General features: G+C 37.7%; 1 protein-coding gene across 1 annotated transcript; it reads left to right on the forward strand.

Annotated features, from left to right (window-relative positions):
• Positions 1-1,686: 1,686 nt before the first annotated feature.
• DR1 (down-regulator of transcription 1) lies at positions 1,687-21,395 on the forward strand. Its single transcript, XM_081143974.1, has 3 exons — positions 1,687-4,284; positions 12,072-12,235; positions 17,538-21,395. The coding sequence occupies exons 1-3, from the start codon at positions 4,065-4,067 to the stop codon at positions 17,682-17,684; spliced, it is 531 nt and encodes a 176-aa protein (XP_081000100.1). The 5' UTR covers positions 1,687-4,064; the 3' UTR covers positions 17,685-21,395.
• The last annotated feature ends 2,482 nt before the right edge of the window (positions 21,396-23,877 follow it).

The raw sequence follows: 23,877 nt of genomic DNA on the forward strand, positions 1-23,877 counted from the left end.
ACTCAATCTTTAAGGCTCAGTTAAAAAGTTGAATCCTCCCTACAGCCCTCTGTACTTCACAGTGGGTGTGTGAATCAACCCTTCCTCTGTACACTCTTAGCTTATATGTTTATCACAGTATTTTATTTCCTTCTGGTTTATATTGTGATTCTTCCAAACAGGTTGTAGGGTCCTTGAAAATGAGAAGGATGTTATGTTTATCTTTATTTCTCCCATAACATACTTAGGACAGGGGACACTCAGGTGTTCAATGAATGTAAGAACCAGATGCTGTCTTCTCTTTTTCCTGCCTGTGCAAGTGCTTTCTTAAATGCCTACTGTTGCCTCAAACTCAAACCTGCAAAAGCAAGCTCTTCTCTAAACTGCCCCCTTTCCATTTTGCTGTTTTTGACACTATCCTATTCCCTAATCCCATTTTCTGAGAATAAAAATCTTATCATTGTATTTGACTAGTCTGTGTCCTTCACTATCTGGGATCCAAATGATCAGGCTCCTCCAATTCTTTCTGTGAAATAGTTCTTGGAATCACCTTTTTTCCCAATCCCTTTATTCCATTCCTAGGAGTAACAATCATTAGTGTAATAACAATTATTTTTAAACAATTACTACTATTTATTTAGCATTTAAATTCTGGGCTACTTTGTATACATTATGCCATTTGAGCTTTAAAACACCCCTGTGAAGAGGTATTCCCATCCTTACTTTATACAAGAGAAAAACAGGACACAGCTTAAATACCCTGCCCAAGTTAGTTAAATGGCAGAGTGGGGATCAAACCCAGATCTGAAGCCGAAGCCCTTAAATGAGTTGGGCTCTTTCAAGTTGTGTAAAACAAAAAACGGGAATTTTAGAAGAGTATTATGAAGATGCACAGGAAGTAAAGAAGCACAGGAGACTTTCATGGTTGCCTACTGTCTCCTTCAAAAGCAGAATACACCAAACTCTAGTGATCCAATTTTGTTGAGCTTCTTTGACATGATTTTTTGAGGCCTAAAGCTTCTCACCTTGCTTCTATTGCTCTTGTTAAAACTGACTGAATTCTCTCTTCTCTCCCTCTATTTCTCATCTTCTATTTCTTCATGACTTCTGCTCCTTAGGTATTTGGCTCTCTTTTACTCCTCTCTCACTACTGTAAACACAAATGCTTTACTTTGGTTAAGGCCATCTCCTCACTGTTCCACAACTTTATGTTACTACTTTGAACATAAATATTTTCTTCCTTTCTCTCTGTCAAAAGCCTGTATTTCAAGGCACCTTCACTACTTCTTCCCACAGTTCCAATGCATTCTTTAGTGATTACTGTGTGATATGTCTTCTTGCCGACTCAGCATGAACCCATAAAATGAACAAGAAACCTTTTGAGATTTGGGCATTATTTGTTCTTGCAACGTAATCCAGACTATCTTGACTGCTATATTGACTTTAGGGAAGTTACTTAGCTTCTCCCAGCTTCCCTTTTCTTATCTGTAAAATGGAGATTAAAACAGTATCTATCAAATAAGGGTGCCCTGAGGATTAAATGAGATAACACTTAAGTACTTAAGTAAAAGTATTTATCACAGTGCTAATCACAAAAGAAGTATATAATGTTATTTTTTAAGATTTCTATTATCACCAACTAGCAATTGGTGTGCCAGCAATGACAAATGAGCACAAAAGATAGTATTATTTGCTTTTTTTAATGTTAAGCTTCAAATTACAAATGTTATACATTATTGTAAATTTTGCCAAAAACCTGGGCATTTCTAGTTTGAAGAAAAATTTAAAATACATATATTTTTAATAAGTTGTTTTTTTAAATTGATTTCAGAAAGAGGAAGGGAGAGGGAGTGAGAGATAAAACATTAGTGATGACAGTGTGTTACTGATCGGCTGCCTCATGCATGCCCCCTACTGGGGATCGAGCCCACAACCGGGGTATGTGCCCTGACCGGAAATCTAAACGTGATCTGGTTCACCGGTGGTTGAGCCACGCTGGCTGGGCTAAAATACTGTTTTATCAAAAAATTTTTGGTTTGGTTAAACTTAGTAGCATTGAAGAACGAGCGTCTGCACTTTGGAAATTAAAGAACCCGAGAGTGTACTTGAGAAAATGCTAAATGAAAAAAAAAACCAGGGTAACCAGGTCTCCTGGAGGTGCCAAATCTAGGGTCTTTTTGTTTATTTTTAAACATGTTTTTATTTACTTCAGAGAGAAAGGAAGGGAGAGGGAGAGAAAAACATCAATGATATAGAGAGAGAATCGATTGGCTGCCTTCTGCATGGCATGTGCCCAGACTGGGAATTGAACCGTGACCTCCAGGTTCATGGGTCCATGCTCAACTGCTGAGCCACACCAGCTGGGCTAGGGTCTTAAAATGGTTTAAGAAAACATTTCAGACAAGCCAGTTGCTGTCCAATGTATCAGGAACAATGTATCTAATTAAAGTGCCAAAACTGATTTAAATGGTACCTGGTTTACTTTTTAGAAATTGCAACACCCCACTATAACATAGACTCTTCCTGCAAATGACAGTGACAAACTTAATTTTAAAAAAATAATGCAATTTTTGTGAAGAACTTAACACACGTTGATATTACTAGTCACCCTGGGCAGAAGCAAAATTCAGGGCTGCTTAGAACTTTCACCTATTTTTCCCCACCTCTCCAGAAGCCAACGCGCAACACACCACGAAAAATGGCCAAGTTGGAAGCTCTCAGTGAGGCTCATTGTACGCTAAGCATCATTTCCAGGACGCTGGGTCGTATTTCCAGTTTCCGGTTTAGCCATTAGTAGTGACTGGGAGGGCAAGTCACTGCTCTGCATGTTTTGTTTCCCATAAAATGAAACTGTGTGGAGGACCACTGAGAGCTTTGATCCCAACAGCGTCTACCAGGTACCCTCAGAAGCGCTTCCTGCGGACGGCGCAGACACGCGGACACGTGGCTCCTGCTTTCCCCGTAACCCGCTCCGCGCCCAGCCTCGTTCCCCTTCGGCTCTGAGGGATGGCAGAGAGAGTTCCTTAACGGCGCCCCTTTGTCCCAAAGCGTGTCTGCGAGAAGGTCTGAAGCCTCAGCTGGTGGAGGCGACCCTTCCCCACCCCCCACCTGGCCGTGCGCAGTCTGGCGCGGCAGCCGCAGAGCCAGCGGGGGATCGGGGGCTCTCCGGTCCCGCGAGGCGCGCTCGTCCGGCTACGGCCCCAGGAAGGCGCTGAATCCCGGGGCGCGCGCCCGGACCGCAGCGGGAGGAAGTGGAGGCCGCAGGGAGGGGCGGTTCCCGCCGGCGCCGGTGGGGGAAGGGCGACGGTCGGTCCCGGAACTTGGTCGGGAAGGGAGGGGGACATGGGGGAGGTGAGGCTTCCGGTAGCGCAAAGGTTGCCGGGAGAGGCTTCCAGCGAGCCGTCTTCTCTGGCCTTTTGAGGGACCACCGTTGCCGCGGTTTCGGCTTCCACGATCAGCGTTCGGGCTAAACGGCCACGGCGGCCTCCAGCGCCGTTTCCCTTGTGCCCGACTCTGTCCGTGTTCGCTCCCAGGCGCCCTCCCGGGTTCCAGCAGCGGCCGCGGCCGACATGTTGTGAGGCGGCGGCGTGGGTGTCTGAAGGATGGTTTGGCCGAGGCGGCGGCAACGGCTGCTGGCGGCGGCGGCGGGGGCTCCGGCTCGTTAGAGCCAAGCCCGCGGTGTGTCCGCCCGGTACCGCCGCGGGGCCCGTGTCCCTGGACCTCGCCTGTGCTCCGGCGCCGTCGGGGACCTGTTAGGCGACAGCGCCCTCCTCTCTGAGGATACACTGAGGTGGTTCCCCGGTGCTCAGATTCCGGACCACCTGGCTTTCCTTTCCCGACTTGGGCAGTGCTGCCCCCAGAATCCTCAGCCCCCCCCCCCGATTTTCCTCTCAACCTCGCCCTAAATCTCACACACGGGTGCTCCCAGCCCTGTAGTGCCAGCTCCCCCCTTCGTTTTCTGCACCCTCTTCTCATAGCGCCCCGGGATCGCTCCGAGCGCGGCCTTTTGAAAAATCTTTGTGGAGTAGTGGACCAGAACTGGGGAGTTTCTAAAAGTCGGTCGGGGCGCGCGAGAGAAAGATACGATGGCTTCCTCCTCCGGCAACGATGATGATCTGACGATACCCAGAGCTGCCATCAATAAGATGATCAAAGAGACTCTCCCCAATGTCCGGGTGGCCAACGATGCCCGGGAGCTGGTGGTGAACTGCTGCACTGAATTCATTCACCTTATATCTTCTGAAGCCAACGAGATTTGCAACAAGTCGGAAAAGAAGACCATCTCTCCAGAGCACGTCATACAAGGTAAGAGTTACGTGTGGGATTTTGTTTAAAATGAGGGTCGCGCGACCCGTGCCCGTCAAAGCCCCGGTTCCCCTCGCGGGTCAGTGCTGGGGGACGAGGCAGGCGCGCGGGCTCGCAGGCGGCCGGCGCCCGAGCGAGTCCTCTAGGTGGTATTCGCGTGGTGTTTTTTCACCCGGCGAGGACAAGTTAAGGATTGCACGCATTTAGGTCAGCCAGCGTCCCCGAAGGTAAAGCGTTAGCCGTCGCCGTCTCAATTTGCATACAGCCAGGTTAGCCCGAGCGGCGAGAGCTTCGCCCCCCGGACGTGGGACCGCACAGGACAGCTGAGGAGCCAGTCGCCTGCCGAAAGTGGAAACGTGTGTGGTGACGGCGGAGAAAGGCACCCAGAAGTGCTCCCTTGGGAAATTAGAATTCAGACAGGAGCTTCAAGCGTGAGTGCAGACGGCACCCCTTCCCCACCGAGCTCTTCACCAAGTGTAGAGGAAGAGTTGAGTTTCCTAAACACGTGAGAGAGAAAAACACTTACCTCTTAACACGAATGTGTCCAACGTTGTGAAGTTTATTGGTGTTGAATAAAGAGTGTATTTCCTGCTTTAAAAATGGTTCAATGGTCCCGCCGTTCATCAAGAAGTTACCAAAGCACCCCAGTTCCATCCTGTCAGAAAAGGGTGAATCTTCTTTTTTGCCCCTCCTTTCTTACTTAAGTTTTCCTTCTGTGTAGCTTCCTTTGATTTAGGGAGATAAAATTTTAAAGCTTGTATGAATAGATTGTAAGAGATGCTTTTTCCTGGAACACTTCCCTGTTCTTTCCTGCTGCCGTTGCTGTTTGGATGCATACACTTAAGCTTTTATTGAACAGCACTTCTGAAAGTTTCAACAGTTTCTTCTCTCTCAAAGTGGAAAGTAGTAGGGATCTGGGAGACCATCGTCGGGTGATTTCAGGGGCAGAGAGACATTTACTGGGCACGTTTTGGGAAGCACTTGCATATACTCTTATGCAAAAGCTCCATTCAATTTGAGGTGATAACATGCCTCTTATAATAATCCAATTAAAATTTTGTCAATTTCTTGATTGCTTTTGAAGTCAGAAAAAAGTCATGGTGAATTTTAATCATTTTGGAAGGCAAAGTGGCTGGCTGACATTTTATTTTTATTTTTTGTTTGTTTGTTAATCCTCATCTGAGGACTACTTTTTTTTCCCCATTGATTTTTTTTAGAGAGAGTGGAAGGGAGGGAGAGAGACCAAGAGAGAGAAACACTGATGTGAGAGACACATCTATTGGTTGCCTCCGGCAGGTGCCCTGACCAGGGCTGAGATGGAGCCTGCAACTGAGGTACCCGTGCCCTTGACAAAAATCGAACCCAGGACCCTTCAGTGTGCCCACTGATGCTCTAACCACTGAGCAAAACTGGCCAGGGATGCCATTTTATTTTTATAATTTTACTTTTTAAAGGGTGACTTTCCTGTTTTTCTGAAGTAGAGAACACATCTGCTTATATTCCCCGTGTCCAATATTTTACTGTCAATATTGACAAAAGGGTTAAGTGATTCACTTCTGGTTCTTAATGATGTGTGTGGAAGGTAGATTTAAAATATACTTCACCATTTCGATTTCAGTACATAAGGAGAAAACAAATCCCTAGGAAAAAGCATATTTGATTTTTACGCTACTATTTTTTTCTACTTGTTTGGTGTGCTGAATATCCTGGCAAGTAAAAGGAAGGCCCAAATTGTCTATTTTTCCTCCTTTATTTCTATTTTTACATTGTATGTGTGACTGTTGTCATAAGTCTTCACAAGATTATCCAACATAGATAGCTATAATTTCCTTTTACAACTCATAAAAGAGAAAAAGGGTCTTTTATCAACATTGCCTTTCTAATGAAAATTGCAAAAAATTCTAAAGGATCTGCCTAAACACATGTTTACAACACAGAAGTGAGGATCGCTCCAAAAATTATAACACATTACAATCTGTCTTCTTGGGTAGAGTTTATTCCTTTCTAGGATATATTTAGATTTCTGATTGACATGATGGAATACAAGTGCAGCTGTAGCAAGGAGTATGTTAAATGCCTCAACTTTGGAGTATGATAAATTCAGTTTACTGTGTAAGTCAGAAAGTTCCAGTGAAAGCATTTTCCTTTGTGTGCTGAATATAATGTATTAATTTTTAAAAAATCATGTATGGACCTGTTATAGTCTTACAAATTTACCTTTTTTTTTTTCCTTGTAAGATTGACATTGTTTAGTGGATAAGGGCCTACCATTTTTTGCCCAAGTTTCTCCCTAGTTAGGGGAATAGATTTTATACATTTATAATCTCATGTTAGTTTCATATTAATCATTTTAAAGATTTTTTTTTTTGGTCTTGACTGGTTGAATTTTTTTTAAAGAAATGTTTAATGTGTGTATATTTTAGGTATTTAAAGCATGTTTTTACAGACTAACTCTGAAAGCTAAGTAAATCATGGTAGACAAAACATTTTTTTACTTTCTGTCAGCATTAATTATTTAGGAATGTAGGATATATCCAAGTGGAATAATAATGTACATTTTAAAGTATTATAGAGATTTAAGTAATAAGTTTAATGAACTAGACTTTGCTTCAGGACATTTCACTTGTTCACTTGCCACTTTGCTTTACCATGTCAGAGCAAATCAAGCATTTGAGTCAGTTCTGTAAGATTCAAGTTAAAGTTGAAGCAATTTTATTGCCAGTAAATCTGTGAAATACTATAACTTAAAGTACTATAACTATAAAGTTATATTAAAAATATTTTTTCTAAATGTCTTGCTTATTTTGAGTTTAAGAAAGTAGACTTGGTATTGAAGAGCACAGATACACAAATAGAGGGAGTTCTAAAGTGTTCCTCATATTCCATTGCTGGTTTCAATGAACACATTCTTCAGTGAGTTCTAACATGTTCTGTTACATTATGGAAAGAATTGACATTGAGAGTCAAGAGCTGCAAGTTCTACCCTGGAAAGTCTTTTACCTTAGGCAAATCTGTTAAAAGTTTCCCTGCTTATGTATAAATAATACTTAATGGTTTCAGGTATAACTTGCAATTATTGAGAATTAGTCAGGGTTGAGAATCTTACATTAAATATGCTACAATAAGTAATAATTTTAAAAATTCATGTAGTGTTTCTGATTAAAATATAAAGCTGAAAATCTGTTATGTTTAACCTTACATCATGATGCCTTTTGTAAAGCCAAAGTGTAAGTAAGAATATTTTAAGTGATATTATTTTCTTTCTGCATTTTTAATCTCATGCTACATTTTTTTCACATTTATGAGAATAGCAACTGAAAGTAGTGAAAGTTCGAAAAAGTCTTAGAGGATTTGCTTCTTCAACAATTGAGTTGCTCCAAGGTATCTATGTTGATTGCCTTTTAAAAAATCTAGTCTCTAGAAAAATAAGAAAAAAAGGTGTAAATAAAAGTTTATTTTTTGTTGTTAGAGTCAATAGAGGTAAAATTACTCTGTCAAATTGCTATAAAGATTCTTTTTATCCCCTTTATTGAGATATAATTGACTGTAACATTGTATATGTTTAAATTGTACAATGTAATGATTTGATATATGTATATATTGTGAAATGATTACCACAATAAGGTTAGTTAACACATCCATCACCTCATATAGTTACAGCTTTGCTATGAAGTTTCTTAAATGCTTACTTTGATTTTCCATACTTATCACAAGCAATTCTGGCACAAGTCTACAGACCACACTTTGAGTAGCTTTGTTCTAAAGCCTAAACCACAGTCTATTTTGGAAAGTGGATGTGAAGTAGTTTTGAAATCAGAGGATCTGAGTAATAGCAGAGAAGTCGTAATAATAATGAGAATAATACTGTATTGCATAAATAGTCATCCATACTGATATTTTTTTTCCCAAAGAGAGAACATGTAATTTGCGTTGCACAATTTATCACATAATCAGTACTTTTTCAAGTTAGGATTTTGTTGTTTTTCTTAAACTTGATATATTGTTTTTCTTTTGCCACCCAACAATTACTTTTGAATACTACTGTGTACTTGGCACTGTGCTAGATGCTGCTAAGTATATAAAGATGAATTACATTTGATTCCTGCTCTGCCATCAGTCTCTCATTGTCCCAGATTTCAAGGGGTGGTGATACCATAGAGGATGTGTTTCTTAAGGGTCTTCAGAAACCTCACCAGGCTAATGAGCCAAAAAGTCACTTTGGCTACATCCTTTTAATGTATTTTAAGTGAACTGTATCACACACACACTCCTTCCCCCAACATACAAACAAAATAAAATACAGAAATTAGAGAATGTTATATTTTTTTAGTGAAAAACATGTATTATGTTGTGAAGTATAAAGTAATTCAAACAAATTTTTATTAAAATGAAACTTTTCAAGATTGAAATAAGATAAGCCTTTATTACAAATATTATTGCTGGCGGAAGTTTTTACTTTTTTTCCTGAGTGGGTATCTTGTTAACATCTGTCTTTCAAATTGAAAAGTGTGCTAAATGATTATTTTCCCCTAATATATCATGTACTTTTCTGGGTATAGTTTTAAGATAAGTGGCAGGAGGTAGCAGCCAGACCTCTGAGGAACAAGGGATGTATGTGTTTTACTCATAAAGTTTTAAAAAATTATTTTTAGTTTTTGGATTTTACTCTGAGATCCTTAGAGCCAGGCCATTAACATTCCATAAAGTCCCATTGTACGTATTAGAAAAAGACACTCCTTCCTTAAAAAACCTTTACCACCATCTGCCAGAAGCAGCACAGATTTAACGTATAAATTATAACACTATTTTACAAACATACAAATCTATGATGTTTACAGTATGAATGGCCTTCCTAGATATAATACTGTTGTACACTGAACAGCCTACATAACCATAAACAGTGACCCTTCTTAGGAGCCATTTCTCTTATCCTTTACGATTCTACTTTGTGTAAAATGGGAATGGTTACTATTACATGGTAAGAAATGATGTAAAATATCTCCCTGTTTAGAAGATACTGTTTCCAGTTATTAATCTGTTAGCCAAAATGTATTTAAAATTTGGATTAAAGTCAATTCAGTTTTTGAATTTAAACTTCTGGCTGTTCCTGTTAAACCATTTTATTGTGAGTACAATATTTGTATATAGCAGCTCATTGAATAATAAATATTAAATATTAACCTTGGCTTTACTTGCAAATTTTTTTTAAGCAGTGTTCTCAACCTTAGATGTTTTTAAAGGTGAGTTGTTTTTGTTAATTTTTAACCCAAACCCTCCATGGTTAAAGGTAGTTTGGAATGAATTTTTTTTTAATGTCTAGTCTGGTAATTCATGATATTTCAAAGGGGTATCTCTCCATTGTGTTGATTTGTTAATTTTGTAAATTTAATATTTTATATTATAAATACACTTGTTCAACTTGAATTTAGGTGTGATAATACATAACTGTATGTTTATTTAGGTCCTGTATCAGGGTACTTTTTTTAAATGTAAGAGAAAAAATAAAGATGAATAATACATAGTTTAAGTCAGTTAAGCTACTCTAGAGACTGTGTTAAGTCCCTTAGATTAATTACTTGGTTGATTCCTACAACCCTAGAACTAATTAATACAAATATAATAGTGAATATTTTATTTTGCTCCTATGGGCCAACCTCTGTTCTGAGCTCTTTATATTAATTCATTTATTCTTCACAGCCGTCTGATCTGATGAGATGTAGGTACTGCTATTCTTATTTTAAGGGTAGAGGTGAAGGAACTTATGTCGGGTGACACAGCGAGTATAAGGTAGAGCTGGGGGTCAGTCCCTGGCAGACTTAGGGCCTACATGCTTAACCATTATACTGCTGCTGGTTGTAGGAAGATATTGTGGAATAAATGCTATTCTCATTTTAGAGATGGAAAACTGAAGCTTGGAGATGTTAAGCAACGTATCCAAGGTTATACAATACAAATGCAGTGACAACCAAGTTTCAAATTCTACGTCTATCTGGTTTCAAAAGGGAAGATTACTTCTGTCTAGGAGGATCAGGCAAGCTTAATTTGAAGATGGAGTTTTATCTGGGCCTTGAATGTATTACCATCACAATGAATGTGGGAAACTGGTGCCCGCTGGGAAACACTGAGCAGTCAGATTTAGTAGAAGTATGCAGGGATTTAATCACAAACGTAAAGCTGGAGAGGTTGGTGGGGCTAGATCCTGGAGGACTTTGGCGTAGGGCTAAGGAAGCAAGATGTTCTTTAGAATGCGTCAGGAAATCATAAACCATTCACTTGGTTTCCTTTGGTTTTGTCTCCAGCTAATATTGAAAATATATTAACTATACTTGTGCCTTTAAAAAAAATAAAGATAAAAATGTTGGCATCTAGCATTGACACTTAAAAAATATTCAGTCCATTCAGGTGAAAAACTCAAGCTGCCTAGTTTTCACTTAATTTTACACTATACCCCAAGCTTCTTGAGATCAAGAATTATACAGCAGTTCATTTGATGTACAGAACTCAAAGTAATGGTTACTGAAGTTTTTTGGGTGGCAAGGTAGGGACAGCAATTTACCTTAATTAAAATTCAAGTAATAGTACTCTGCTTTTTGGCATCGGACTATTTCTAAAGAAGAGTGATGAAATTAGTTTAACATTTGAAGTCATTAAAGTTGAAATCATTTAAAATATCTTAAAACCCCAGCCTACATGGGGATGTGGATTTGTAAAGGTGTATCTGGTGTTCTCCCTGAAGAGCAAACCCCTGAAGGTGGAATTTAGGAATCTATTGAGGGTAGTCTGGCTCATCATCATTGTTAAAAGACTGCAAGAACTGATGAACTAAATTAAGTTGATTTATTGTGTTTTTCACTACCTCTGTTTCATCATTGGCTCAGAAAAAATACACCTTTAGTGCTTTAGTCAGCATGTAGAACTATACAATATGATTTTAAATACTATGAGCCAAAAGGAAATTTTATGCCTTGTTTTTCTGGATTACAGAAAGTGTTTAGAGAGTGCATTCTCTTGTAAAATTTTATTTCAAAATGTGGAAAAAAAGAATGTTTTGTTAATGCTTCATCTATCCTTATAATTGTTTTTTATCCCAGTTTTTCTGCCACACCACTTGAAATATTTTCATAGTGCTTCCTGTTAAGTTTTCTTTTCAAGGGAAATTTGTTGGCTGGATATAAATGCTGAATTTCATAAGTTATTTCCACCAGTATTTCTTAAACTTGGCAGTTTGAGTGTCTTTGCTAAAAGTAATTCTTGTTGGTATATTGGACAAAAAAAATTTACCTATTTTTTCATTCAATCCTACTGAAATTTAGAGCATGTGTTACCAAAGCTGACTTTTTCTAAGCCAAATGGCACAAAATATGTTAACGAATATATTTCAAATATTTGCTTTTTTGGTATTCTTTCAGAAAGTGACTGACTTAATGGTGTTGATTAACTATGAGTGGCATAGAAAAAATGTTTTCTTACTAAAACCACATGTTCTTACATTGGGCTTTTTTTTCTCACAGGAAATGCTTTAGTTTTTTAAAACTTAGAAAGAAAGGGAAAAGGGAAGGCCTGTGCCCAGAAATGTTTCTTAAGTTTCAACTAATTTGCAATCTAATATTAAGGAGGTTGATAAAATATTTTGTCATAGCCATCCAGGTAATTGCTGTGCAACTAAAACATAGGTAGCATTATTACAAAACAATCACCTCCTCCTCCAAAACAAAACAGAAACTTAAAGTTCCATGTGTAGAGGAAAAGCTGTGTTCTATCATTCTTTCATATTTTCATTTCCCCAGCCCTAGAAAGTTTGGGCTTTGGCTCTTACATCACTGAAGTAAAAGAAGTTTTACAAGAATGCAAGACTGTAGCATTAAAAAGAAGAAAGGCCAGTTCTCGTTTGGAAAACCTTGGCATTCCTGAAGAAGAGTTATTGAGACAGCAACAGGAATTATTTGCAAAAGTAAGTAATGCATTTTAAATTATTTTCATCTGAATCCTACCCTGTTTGCTAATAGAAATCAGACGGGTTTATGAAATAATTTTCTAAATCATCATACTACTTTCGATTATTTGATCATAGAGTCTAATGTGTAGTAAAGATGGCCAGTTTGACTCGATTCGGCCAGTTATTCCTGTAAAAGTAAATATTTGTAGCAACCTGTTTTCTAAGGAGAATGACTCCAAATAAATACTGAGATTTTACTTTGATTTTTTTTCAGACAGAATGGCTGTTTTAAAAGCTTGAAAAGTATACCTAAACATTCTTAAGATTTAAAATGATGGGCTGGTGAGAAAATAGTCCATCAAAATTTGAGTGGCATATAAGGAAAATCTGATTAACATCTACTTTGTACCTTAATTAGTCTTAATATACCCTTAAAACATTCTAATCGTAAAATTTTTTGAAGGACTAGTGGAGCAGATAAAGGGAAAAAAATTTCTTTCTTTTTTGGTACTGTTCTAATACCCAGTCTGTGAAGGATTAGTACCCAAGTACTAATATCCCCTATTTTTTTTTAAAAAAAGAGGAGAGCCCTAGCCAGTGTGGCTCAGTGGATAAAGAGAGCATCGGCTCTCAGACTGACGAATTCTGGCCAAGGGCATGTACCTCAATTGTAGGCTTGGTCCCAGGCAGGCTTGATCCCAGGCCCTGGCTGGGGTACAAGTAGGAGGCAACCAGTCAATGTGTGTCTCTCACATCGATATCTCTCTCTCTCCCTCTCCCTCTCCTCCCTCTCTCTCCCCCTTCCACTCTCTCTGAAAAGCAATGGAAAAAATATCCTCAGGTGAGGATCAAAAAAAAAAAAAAGGAGCCCGGCCAGGCATGGCTCAGGGATTGAGCATCGACCTAGGATCCAGGCGATCGGGGTTCAATTCCCGGTCAGGGCACATGCCCTAGTTGCGGGCTCAATCCCCAGTTGGGGGCCTGCAGGAGGCAGCCGATCAATGACTCTCTCATCATTGATGTTTCTATCTTTCTCTCTCCCTCTCTTTTCCTCTCTCTGAAATCAATACAGATATATTTTTTAAAAGGGGGGGGAAGATGAGACTTTTCCCCGCCTACTAAGATCTAGCCTCTCATTTGAAACTGTAAGGCAGTTTTGGGTTGAATAGAATTAAGGTTTTCTACCAGTTACTGTAGTTACCATTAGAACTGGGAAGTGTCATTTTAGGTTATCTATTCCGGATTAGTACCGTAGCTGATCTCTTTGCAGTGATAACAACAAATTCGGTTTATATCAAAAGCATTTGAATTTTAAGTGTTATCAGACACTAGACACCAGATTACCTTTAAACTAATAAGAAAATAAAAGCTTACTAACATTTATTGAGTTCTAACCATGTGTTAATCATGTTGCCAAGTAATTTAACTCTATTTTATGTAATCCTCTGAACAACCTATGAGATAACAACCTATGAGTGTACATGGTAAAATCTGTAAGTACTAAAGAGCATGGGCCTTTGAGGCAGGCATGAACACATGCAAATAGTATTATAATCCATAGGAATATAAGGTAACAAAGAAGGAGCAATGATTTAAAAAAACCATTAGCCCAAGCCAGGTGGTTTAGTTGGCTGGAGCATCATCTTGTACACGAAAAGGTGGCGGGTTCAATTCTCTGTCAGGGCACACCTAAGTTGTGGTATGAATATGGAAGGCAACCAATCAGTGTTTCTCTCTCTCTCCTCTTTCCTCTCACTCTGGAATCAATAAAACCATATCCTCAGGTGAGAATTAAAAAACCCCACATACATTAGTGGGTATCCTTTATTGATGCTGTACTATTGCAAATCACCTAGAGGGTGCCAAATTAAATATTTGATGAAAGGAAAAACATACTCTACTAGATACTTTACATACTTTGCAGAGTTTTTATGTATAATGTAAATTTTATTATATCCATTTGTACATTAAGGAGCAGACTCGGAGATGGAGAAACTTGCATGAGATTATTCATTCATTTGTTCTGCAGATACTTCCTAAAGTCCTCACTATGTAGCAGACATAGTGCTAGGTGCTAGGCCTACACCAGTATACAAGTGAGACATAGTTTCTATCACTACAAAGCTTAGTTTACTAGGAAGGATTGAATTAAACAAATAAAACAAGTAAGTTCATACAGTTAGAAAGTATTAGAATCTCAATTCAAACTCATATCTTCTGACTCCAAAACCTGTGCTCTTTCTACACCACCAAGCTGATGCTCTAGCCACCATTTTGTTTACTTAATTTATTTTGTAATTTTTAAGTGGAACATGTTTTATCCTTTCTAGGACAAAAAGGTGAATGAAAGAAATAATTGACTGCCTGCCAAATGTGTCTTCATTCCCTCTCCTTGTCATCTGCTTTTTATTTCCCTTCCTTATCACCTTTTTTCTTTCCCTGATCTGTAGGTGAAGATTCTTTGCTCTAGTGAGTGAATTAGTAGAGGTAAAACTTTAGCAGCTGCCTAGTACTTCTTGCCTAGAGCACAAAGTACTGAAGTCCTACATCTGAAAGGAACTGGTAATAGTATCTTTTTCATCACTTTCATTGTACTTCATCTTTTATATTTTTTAAAATTTATTTTTTAAAACATCTCTTTATTGATTTCAGAGAGAGGAAGGGAGAGGGAGAGAAAGAGACATCAGGGATGAGAGAGTCGTCATTGATCAGCTGCCTCCTGCACGCCCCTGACGGGATCAAGCCCTCAACCGGGGCATGTTCCCTGACCAAGAATCGAACCCCGATCTCCTGGATCCTAGGTTGATGCTCAACCGCTGAGGCACGCCCAGCCAGGCTAGAATAACTGTTTTCCATATTTCTCTATCAAAATGGGGAAAGTAGTTATTAGAATACTTTGTTTGTAATTTCCTAAACAAAAAGGTTTTTATAGGGGGGTATAATATAGGTACACTAACAGCTAATATGAGGATGACCACTCTCATGAGGAAGATAGGAAGAGATCCTAAGTACAGGGGCATCATTTTCAATTTTGGTGGCACGGGACTGTGTCAGTTACTAAGCAGTTGTCTCAGCCTTTCCATGCTCCACTTTGTGACAGGGCCTGGTGCTTTGCAAACCACATTTCTGCTTTTCTAGCTGATTACTGCTAAACTCTGTCTGTAGGGGGCTCTCGATGGAGGTTGCCAGGCTGGAGGAGGAGGCAGCACTTGGGCTTCTTTCTTTACTTCCTGTTTATTTCTGGTTCCTTTAAGCAACCTAGCAATGCTGCTTCATCTTACCTGCATCAGTTTTTTCCTGTAGCAGGAATTGAATCTAGTTTGCAGTTTCTCTGATACTTATAGAACCAGCCTGAATTTTTATCTCCTTCCTCAAGGATATGAATCTCAAACTTTGGGGCCCTCCTCCAAGCTCAGAGATTCTAGTACAAGTCAATCAGTGCCACTGCTTCAGAGGTCTGAATTTCAGTTCCATGGGTTGCTCCTCTAAGCTTCTAAGTTTTAAAAATTCCAACCTTTTCCCTTGTTCCCCCCATTTTAGGATTGGTGGCTGCTCTCTGTTGTTGCCTACATGCATGATACCTAGTGTTTTTTTCTTGCCTGACTTACCTAGTTACCAATTTTATACTTGATTAACAACCCTTCATATTACATTTTTTTCTATTTTCCTAACTAGTGTTACTTCAATCTCCTGATTAGGTCCTGAACAATACTGAGAGGAATCAGGAAAACACTTAGTGGAAAAATAGTATTTCTGTTTGACTTGAAGAAAGAGTAGAATTTTAGTAGGTAAAAATCAGGAAATTTCAATAGAATGAGTATCAGCATGAGTAAAGGTAGTAAAAATGTGAGGGATGGTGTATGTTTGGGAAACATTTTATATTCTAGGTGGTTTATTTTTTGAGCACAAGGTACATGTTACAAAAAAAGATTAGAGAGAGAGATCGGGCAGGCAGTAATTTGGAGGACCTTGAACTACAGGCTGAGGAATTTGGACTTAACTGGCAACAATTAAATGATTTTTTAATAATGACCTGATTAGAAATCTCCTCTAGAAATGTTTGTATAATAAACTCATGACAGATTAAACTTAGGAGTGTAGAGGTTATGCTGAGCATCACTGTTTTCCCACAAAACATTCACTCAGAAAATACTGGGGGCCTATGTATTGGTAATCCAATAATGAACATGAAAACAGTCTCTATTCTCAAGTCTAGGGAAGAAAAAAGATATATACTCAGATAATTAGAGAACAAAGTATGGAAATGCAGAGAGAATTATGGCATATGAAATGGAGCACCAAATATGAACTAGAAGGGTCAAGAAAGAACAACTGATTTGTGTTTTAAATGATGACTGGGAATTGGCCTTGCATAGGAAGGGTACGAGCCAGGCTTAAGGAACAATTGTGAGAAAAGTCAGAGAGGGAGGAGCAACATTGTTCCCTAGCGTTTAATGGGAAATTACATGATCTTCAAGAACAGATTTCTTTTTTTCCCTTCTTTATGTGGTTTTTCTGCTAATGGATGAAATTAAATTGGGAAGGAGCCTTAGTTGCAACAGTGTATGTATTAGCCTGTTGCCACAGTGCATGTATTGCATATGTATACATCTTGGTTTCTAAAATCCTGTGGTTTTTATAGAAGATAGATATGTCAAATGAATGGATTTTAATTATCCCATTTAAATTCAGTTCTTGGTAAGTGTCTTTTCACTAATGCGTATATAGGAAGGTTTGTGTGTGTGTTTGTGTGTACACATGTGTGTGTATGTATTTATAGGTGTATTTATAGAGGAAGGAGAGGGATAGAAAAAGAGGTGCATATATACAGAGATGTATCTATCACTAGCTGTGATAGAAACTCAAAAGAAATATCAAGATAGCTCTTGCATTTCATGTATAGTACTTTCCCCTAATAGTTAGGGGTACTGTGGTAGAGAGCTTTTAAACTACAAAAAAAAATTTGTAGATTGAAAAATGTTTGCATCAAAATTGTAAGTTGAGAGGACAGAAGAATCAAGTGAAACAAAAGGAAAAAAGAAACAAGGATATAGGAACCAAAAAGATAATATTGTGATTTTTCTGTCAACTTTTTCAGCTTCTTCAGTTGAACCAGAGGTCATAAGTTATGTGACATAAAAGGGGGTACAATCTATAAGAGAATCAGTCTTGGATAGAGTTCCTGTTCTCCAGATGTACACCAGTTTTAGTGGTTGGGAAATACCCAAACTTGATAATGACTAATTCTGCAATTAACCAAAGTGTGTATGTTGTGGGCTTTTAAAAAATTATTTGTTTTTATGTTTTTGGTGTTTAGGCTAGACAGCAACAAGCAGAACTGGCCCAGCAGGAATGGCTTCAAATGCAGCAAGCTGCCCAACAAGCGCAGCTTGCTGCTGCCTCAGCCAGTGCATCTAACCAGGCAGGATCTTCTCAGGATGAAGAAGATGATGATGATATCTGAAATTCACCAGCTGAGGTTCTATTTCCTCTATATATGTTTTCTCCTGCACAAGAAAACAGTGAACGAAATGCTTATCTGTAATTTTGTATGCATCTTGGTGGACTTGCCACTGGTACCCTAGGGATGTCTGCTATTGATTTTCATCTGTTGTGTGCTATTCATGTGAAAACTGTCTCTTTGAACTATTGAAAATTTAAGGTTCAGTATAATATCAATTTTGAATTTTTAATGGTGTTTATGAGATTTTAGATAGCAGTGAGTCCTTTATTGATCAATAAACAGTGTTACAGAAAACTTCACGTTTATAAAAATACAGTGACATTTATACAGAAACTCTAAATCTTCATTTCCTCTGCCCTTTTAACTAAACTAAAAATTGGGACTTAAATTATTGGGGGAGGGGGTGCTATGTAATGCAGTAGGCATTAGATCAGATTGATAAAAGAATACAGAGTTCAGTTCTGTAGTATCTGGGTTTTTTTGTCTTTTAAAATGAGTATATATACAGCAATAAATATATATATGTATATGCTCAGATAAATATACTTGTTTGAAAGAATTTCAAAACAAGACATTCAAAAACTAGGAAGGGGTGAGGGTATGTTCCATAGTAGTTGTATATGGGTTATGTTTTTCATTTTGTTTTTGTTTTATGTAGAGGTAAAACCTACTGTTTTATTATGGCATAATTCATCTTGAGCTACACTTACATTTCAAAGACTGCCCAATTTTGAGGACTGTCATGATTCTTACTATTTCACTCCAATAATTGTCAATAGTATTACTTGCTTAGTCCATCCATGTTTATTGGAATTTGTGAAACAATTGCTTAGGTTCTATTGGTTTAACTGGGGTTGATGAATATTCAGACCTTTGCTGGGGGAAAGAAATGAAAGTTAATGAGCATGCTTGCTGTAAAAGAGGGATTTTTTTGTAATTTAACTTATAGTTTAAGTTTACTTATTGTTTGTTTTTAGCATTACTCTTACATTTTCTTGACTAGATGGCCTACAGTGTCCAATGCTTCCTTTTGAAATGACATCATTGTCTCCATCATAGAGTGATAGCTTTAAAAATTGATTTGTTTTGTTTTAAAAAGCATGTCATAACTAATTAGCCCTATATGAAACATAAAATATAGTTTCAACCTGCTCATTAAAAGGGAGGAAGCTTTAATTTGATTCTAATAAATATAAGTATGGTAGTGATTTTTATAGAAATCCAGTGTGTTGAAGAAATGGCATCTTGTTTGTATTTTGGAAACAGAATGGAAAAGCCACTTAAGATAGTATGAAGTAATCTAAATTCCTTTGTCAGTTGTCAAGTCATTTAAATTTCTATATTCACCAAGCCCAAGGATAATTTGTTTGTGGCTGCCAGGATTTCAATTTTAATTGGAGAGCTAAATAAGTAAAGTTTACAAGTGTTAGATTTCTTAATCATATTTTGCAGTTTAGAAAAAGTGAAATATTGTTATACATTTATTAAATACACTTCCCCCCTGCCATAGAAAGGTTAATTTTGCTGAATGTTTTAAGTTGAAGTTGATATTGTATCTATGACGTGCTTTGGCCAAGATAGAAGGGATTGGTTTTTAAGTTTCAGTACCAAAGGTAGTCTAGTCTAAGACACAATAAGTTAATAAGTGTTGGCTTTTCTAATTTGTACTGTAACATCCTTATACTTGCTATTTTAAGTGTATATGTTTCTTAAGTAAACAACTTAGATATTTTTCCACACCTTTTTTTTTTTTCTGATGCAGAGTTCAGGTTAATTAATATTTTACTGCATCTGATAATGTATTATATGTTTGAAGCCTAGTGACTTTGCATTTGGACATTCTTGTGATTTCATATGCTGTATTCTTCAAGCAATAAAATTCTGATGTGTTTTATAAATTGTTTTTATATTTTAATGATCTATACAGATTAATGGCAAGAGATTTCTATTACTAACAGTTTTACTAGTTTCAAGAATCTTAGGCCCAAAAGACATTTTGATAATAATTTGGTATGTAGTACCTGACTTTCTCCTTTGTTTACTGTTATTTTAGAAAATGTGGTTCTACTTGTATTTTTGTAATTTACAGCCCTGGAATCCAGGTATAACAAAGCTAATTAAGCAATGTTTTACTTTCAGCTTTTTTTTTTTAGCATTTAAAAGTCACTCTTTTGTCCGTTGTTATTTTAAAAAATCTTTTAGAGAGAGAAACAAATCTTTAGTGCACTTGAGAATAAAGTTACTGTTTAGTGTTTCCCCCACCTCCTTGAATATATATCTGTCTTTTTCAGCAGACTATCAGATTGTTAAGTGTTGAAAACGCACCAACTTTAAAACTGCACATACCATTCATATAGAGGAATACACAAATAAAGGTTTTCACAGATTAAGCCTGTTCATGTCTCCAACCCTCAGACCAAGACACAGAGTATTATGAGTGCCCCAAAAGCCGCCTTCTTGCCCCTATCTTAACATTGTCCTCTTCTTCCTCCCCAGAAGTAACTACTATTCAGACTAGTAAAACTATAGGTTAGTTTTATTTGTCTTTTATGTAAATGCAATCATATATAATATACAGCTTTTTTGCTCATTGTATTTGTAAGTATACTGGTTTCCTGGTGCCACTGTAGCATATTACCACAAACTTAGTGAGGTAAAACAACACAGATTTATTTTCTTGCAGCCCTAGAGATAAAAGGTCCAAAGTCAGTTTCATTACGCCAAAGTCAACGTATAAGCACATTTGATTTCTGAATCTGGAGGTTGTGAGCAGAAAATGTTTTCTTGCCTTTTTTCAGTTTCTAGTGAAGGCCTATCTTCCTTGGCTTGTGGTCCCTTCCTCCATGTTCAAAGCCTCTGCTTTAATCATGGCATCATCTTCTCTTTTTCTAGTCACATCTTCCTGTCTCTACGGTTAGGGCCCACCTAGATAATCTGCCCATTTCAAGATCCTTCATTTAAATCACATCTGCAAAGTCTTTTTTTGCCATATAAGGTAACATTCACAGGTTCCAGGGATTAGGTCCTGGATATCTTTAGAGGCTATTATTCAACTTCCAGAGTGAGATTCATTTATATTGTTGCATGTATTTGTAGTTCATTCATTCTAATTGCTAAATAGTATTCCATCAATTTATTCATTTTATTATATCCAAAATTTATTCATTCTACCATTGATGGACATTTGAAGAATTTCTAGTTCTGAGCTATTGTAAATATTGCTGTAAAGAACATTCTTATACATGTCTTTTGGTGAATGTATATATGCATTTCTTTTGATATATACCTGGGAGTGGAATTACTAGGTCATGAGGTATGCATGTTTTCAGTTTTAGTATGTACTTGTCAGTTTTCCAAAATATAAGAAGGCACCACTATAATGTGTACCATAATAATGAATTATTAATGGTTTAGTGACCAAAGAATGTGAATGGATTTCTTGAAATACCAAAATTATACCAACTGAGTTATACTTGCTACAGCAGGTCTGTTCTTATTTAATATCATATAAGAGGAAAATAAAAGCAAAAGTATTTGTTCTTGTTACTGACACAGTAGTATTATGTACTTATTAGGTTATTGTTCCTCAGAAGAAATGCAGGTTTTAGTTGATCATAAATAGTATGTTAAGTTTATAAATAATACACTTAGTTGTGGAAAGTTCATGATTTAAAATTTTAATTGAATTAAAATATTTTTGTTATAACCTTATTAATGTACATAGGTATTTCCTTGTATCCAAATGGCCTCCATGAAGAATGATCCAATCCAAATAGCATAGGCACTGCCTTCCACTGGATTTTTGTTTTCTTTTCTGTCCCCTAAACTTGGCCCCCTCTATGTGTCACCTTCCCCCGTGGCATAGAGTATCATGGGTAGGGTTGGCCAGGGTGAAGAGACTGGCAGCATAAGTAGCCTCCTCTCACCCACCCCCACTTGTCATCAATACATCAGCACTGATCTTACCCTATTTCCTCAAAATGAAAGATCTACCCTTAGCATATGTGTTTAGATTTGCCTTTTCCTATAAAGATATAAATAGAAAAGAAAAAGTAGGGAAGCAAAAGTGGCAACTTAACTTATGAGTCATTTCTACCAGAAATCAGGTAACTTAGTAAAATCTTAGAACAGGATTTCTCAGCCTCAGCATTATTGGCATTTTGGCCCAGTTAATTCTTTGTTGTGTGAGGCTATCCTGTGCCTTGTGCAGAGTTGAGCAGCACCTGGCTTACACCAACTAGGTTCCTGGAGCACATCCTCCCCACCTTGTGACAACCCAAAAATGCCTCCAGATGTTGCCAAATGTACCTTGAGGGGCAGTCACCCCCTATGGAGAACCCCTGCCTTAGAACATCCAAGTTTTTACTTAAAGGATAGGGTATTGGGGAAAGACTGAACTGAACCTTTTTTGGAATGAACACGTGTCAGTGGCAAAAGACAAAAAGAAACAGTGACTTGGAGAAAATAGGGCCAGGATTAAAATGTGTTTTCAACAAAGTCAGATCTTGACTTTACATCTGCCGATCCCGTCACCCCCTAAGACCCTAGTCCAGTTCTTAAAAATCTCACCGCTTTGCACCCAAAGATAAAAATTGTTTTTATTGTGGTTAAATATAAAATGTACCTTTTTAACCATTTTTAAGTTTTCTGTTCAGTGCCATTAGGTACATCGATATTGTGCAGCCATCACCACTTTCTCCAGAACTTTTCATTATCCCAAACTGGAACACGGCATCCATTAAACAACTCCCCAGCCTTCTTTCTCCCCCAGCTCCTGGTAACCACTATTCTACTTTCTGTCTCTGAATTAGACTATTCTAGGTACCTCATATAAGTGGAATCATGCAGTATGTGTTCTTTTGCATCTGGCCTATTAGCATAATGCTTTCAAGGTTCATCCATGTTGCAGCATCTATCAGAACTTCATTCCTTTTTAAGGCTGAATAATATTCTATTGTGTGTACATACCACATTTTGTTTGCCTATTCATCTGTCAGTGTCTGAGTTGCTTCCACCTTTTGGCCATTGTGAATAATGCTGCTAGGAACATGGGTATACAAATAACTGTTTGTATACCCATGCATGTTTGTATAACAAGCATGTTTTTTTGAGTGTGCAGATTTATACATTGAGAACTGCAACAAGGAGAGCAGCATAGTATGAATGTATACATATAAAGACACTGTAATATATGATAAATGTGACATGAGCAAAAATGACCAACACTTCGTACTAGATCTTTACATATGTTCTTTCATTTTCTCCTCTCCTCTGTGAGGTAGGTATTGATAGTCCAGAGTGGCAGACTGGTAACACAGATACACCTTTAAAGATAATTGACATACAAGAGGCAGTATTTTCTTTTCTTTATGAAACCTCATATCTATACAAAATGTAGTGAAAATAATATGGTCCATGGCTATTTCCTTTCGATTTCATATTATCTAATATATTTGCTTTTGTATACTTTATATGAATAGCGCTTGTTTGTCAGTGACATGGAGTTAGTAGTGGAGCTAGAAGATTTGACTGAAAAAAATGTTAGTGGAATTGACAAGTTTTTATTGGGGATTAGGGATGGAGAGAGAGAGATATACCTAGTGATGGAGGAAGAAAATGCTTGCTGTAAGGCAGCTAAAGATCCACGGCTAGTAGGGGAAAATAGGACAGGCTCAAAATTGTTCCTTTATGCAAGTATCTTCTAAATAAGTTTGCTTCCTTTATTGTGCCTTTAAAAGATACCATTAACTTTATATTTATGTCACTGTTACTTCTAGGATCTATGTAGTAAGGTGTAGTATGGTTAAGAAGAGACAACAATGGCAATTATTTCAGAAGCATTTATTTGGTGTATTATACAGAATAAGGTGTTTTATAAGTCTAATAGCATTAGGTTTAGATATGCTTTTGAAATATACATATAATAGTAATCTCTATAAAATTTTTTTTTTTTTAAGATTTCTATTTTTATTTTTTTAATATATCTTTATTGATTTCAGAGAGAGGAAAGGTGAGGGAGAGAGAGAGATAGAAACATCAATGATGAGGGAATCATTGATCAAGCCCACAACCTGGGCATGTGCCCTGACTGGGAATCGAACCCCGATCGCCTGGATCCCAGGTCGACGCTCAACCGCTGAGCCATGCCCGGCTGGGCAAAATTTTCTGTCTTTATTATAAACATTTTATAAGT

The sequence above is a fragment of the Miniopterus schreibersii genome (genome assembly GCF_964146895.1).
Source record: "Miniopterus schreibersii genome assembly, chromosome: 8".
Taxonomy (NCBI): domain Eukaryota; kingdom Metazoa; phylum Chordata; class Mammalia; order Chiroptera; family Miniopteridae; genus Miniopterus; species Miniopterus schreibersii.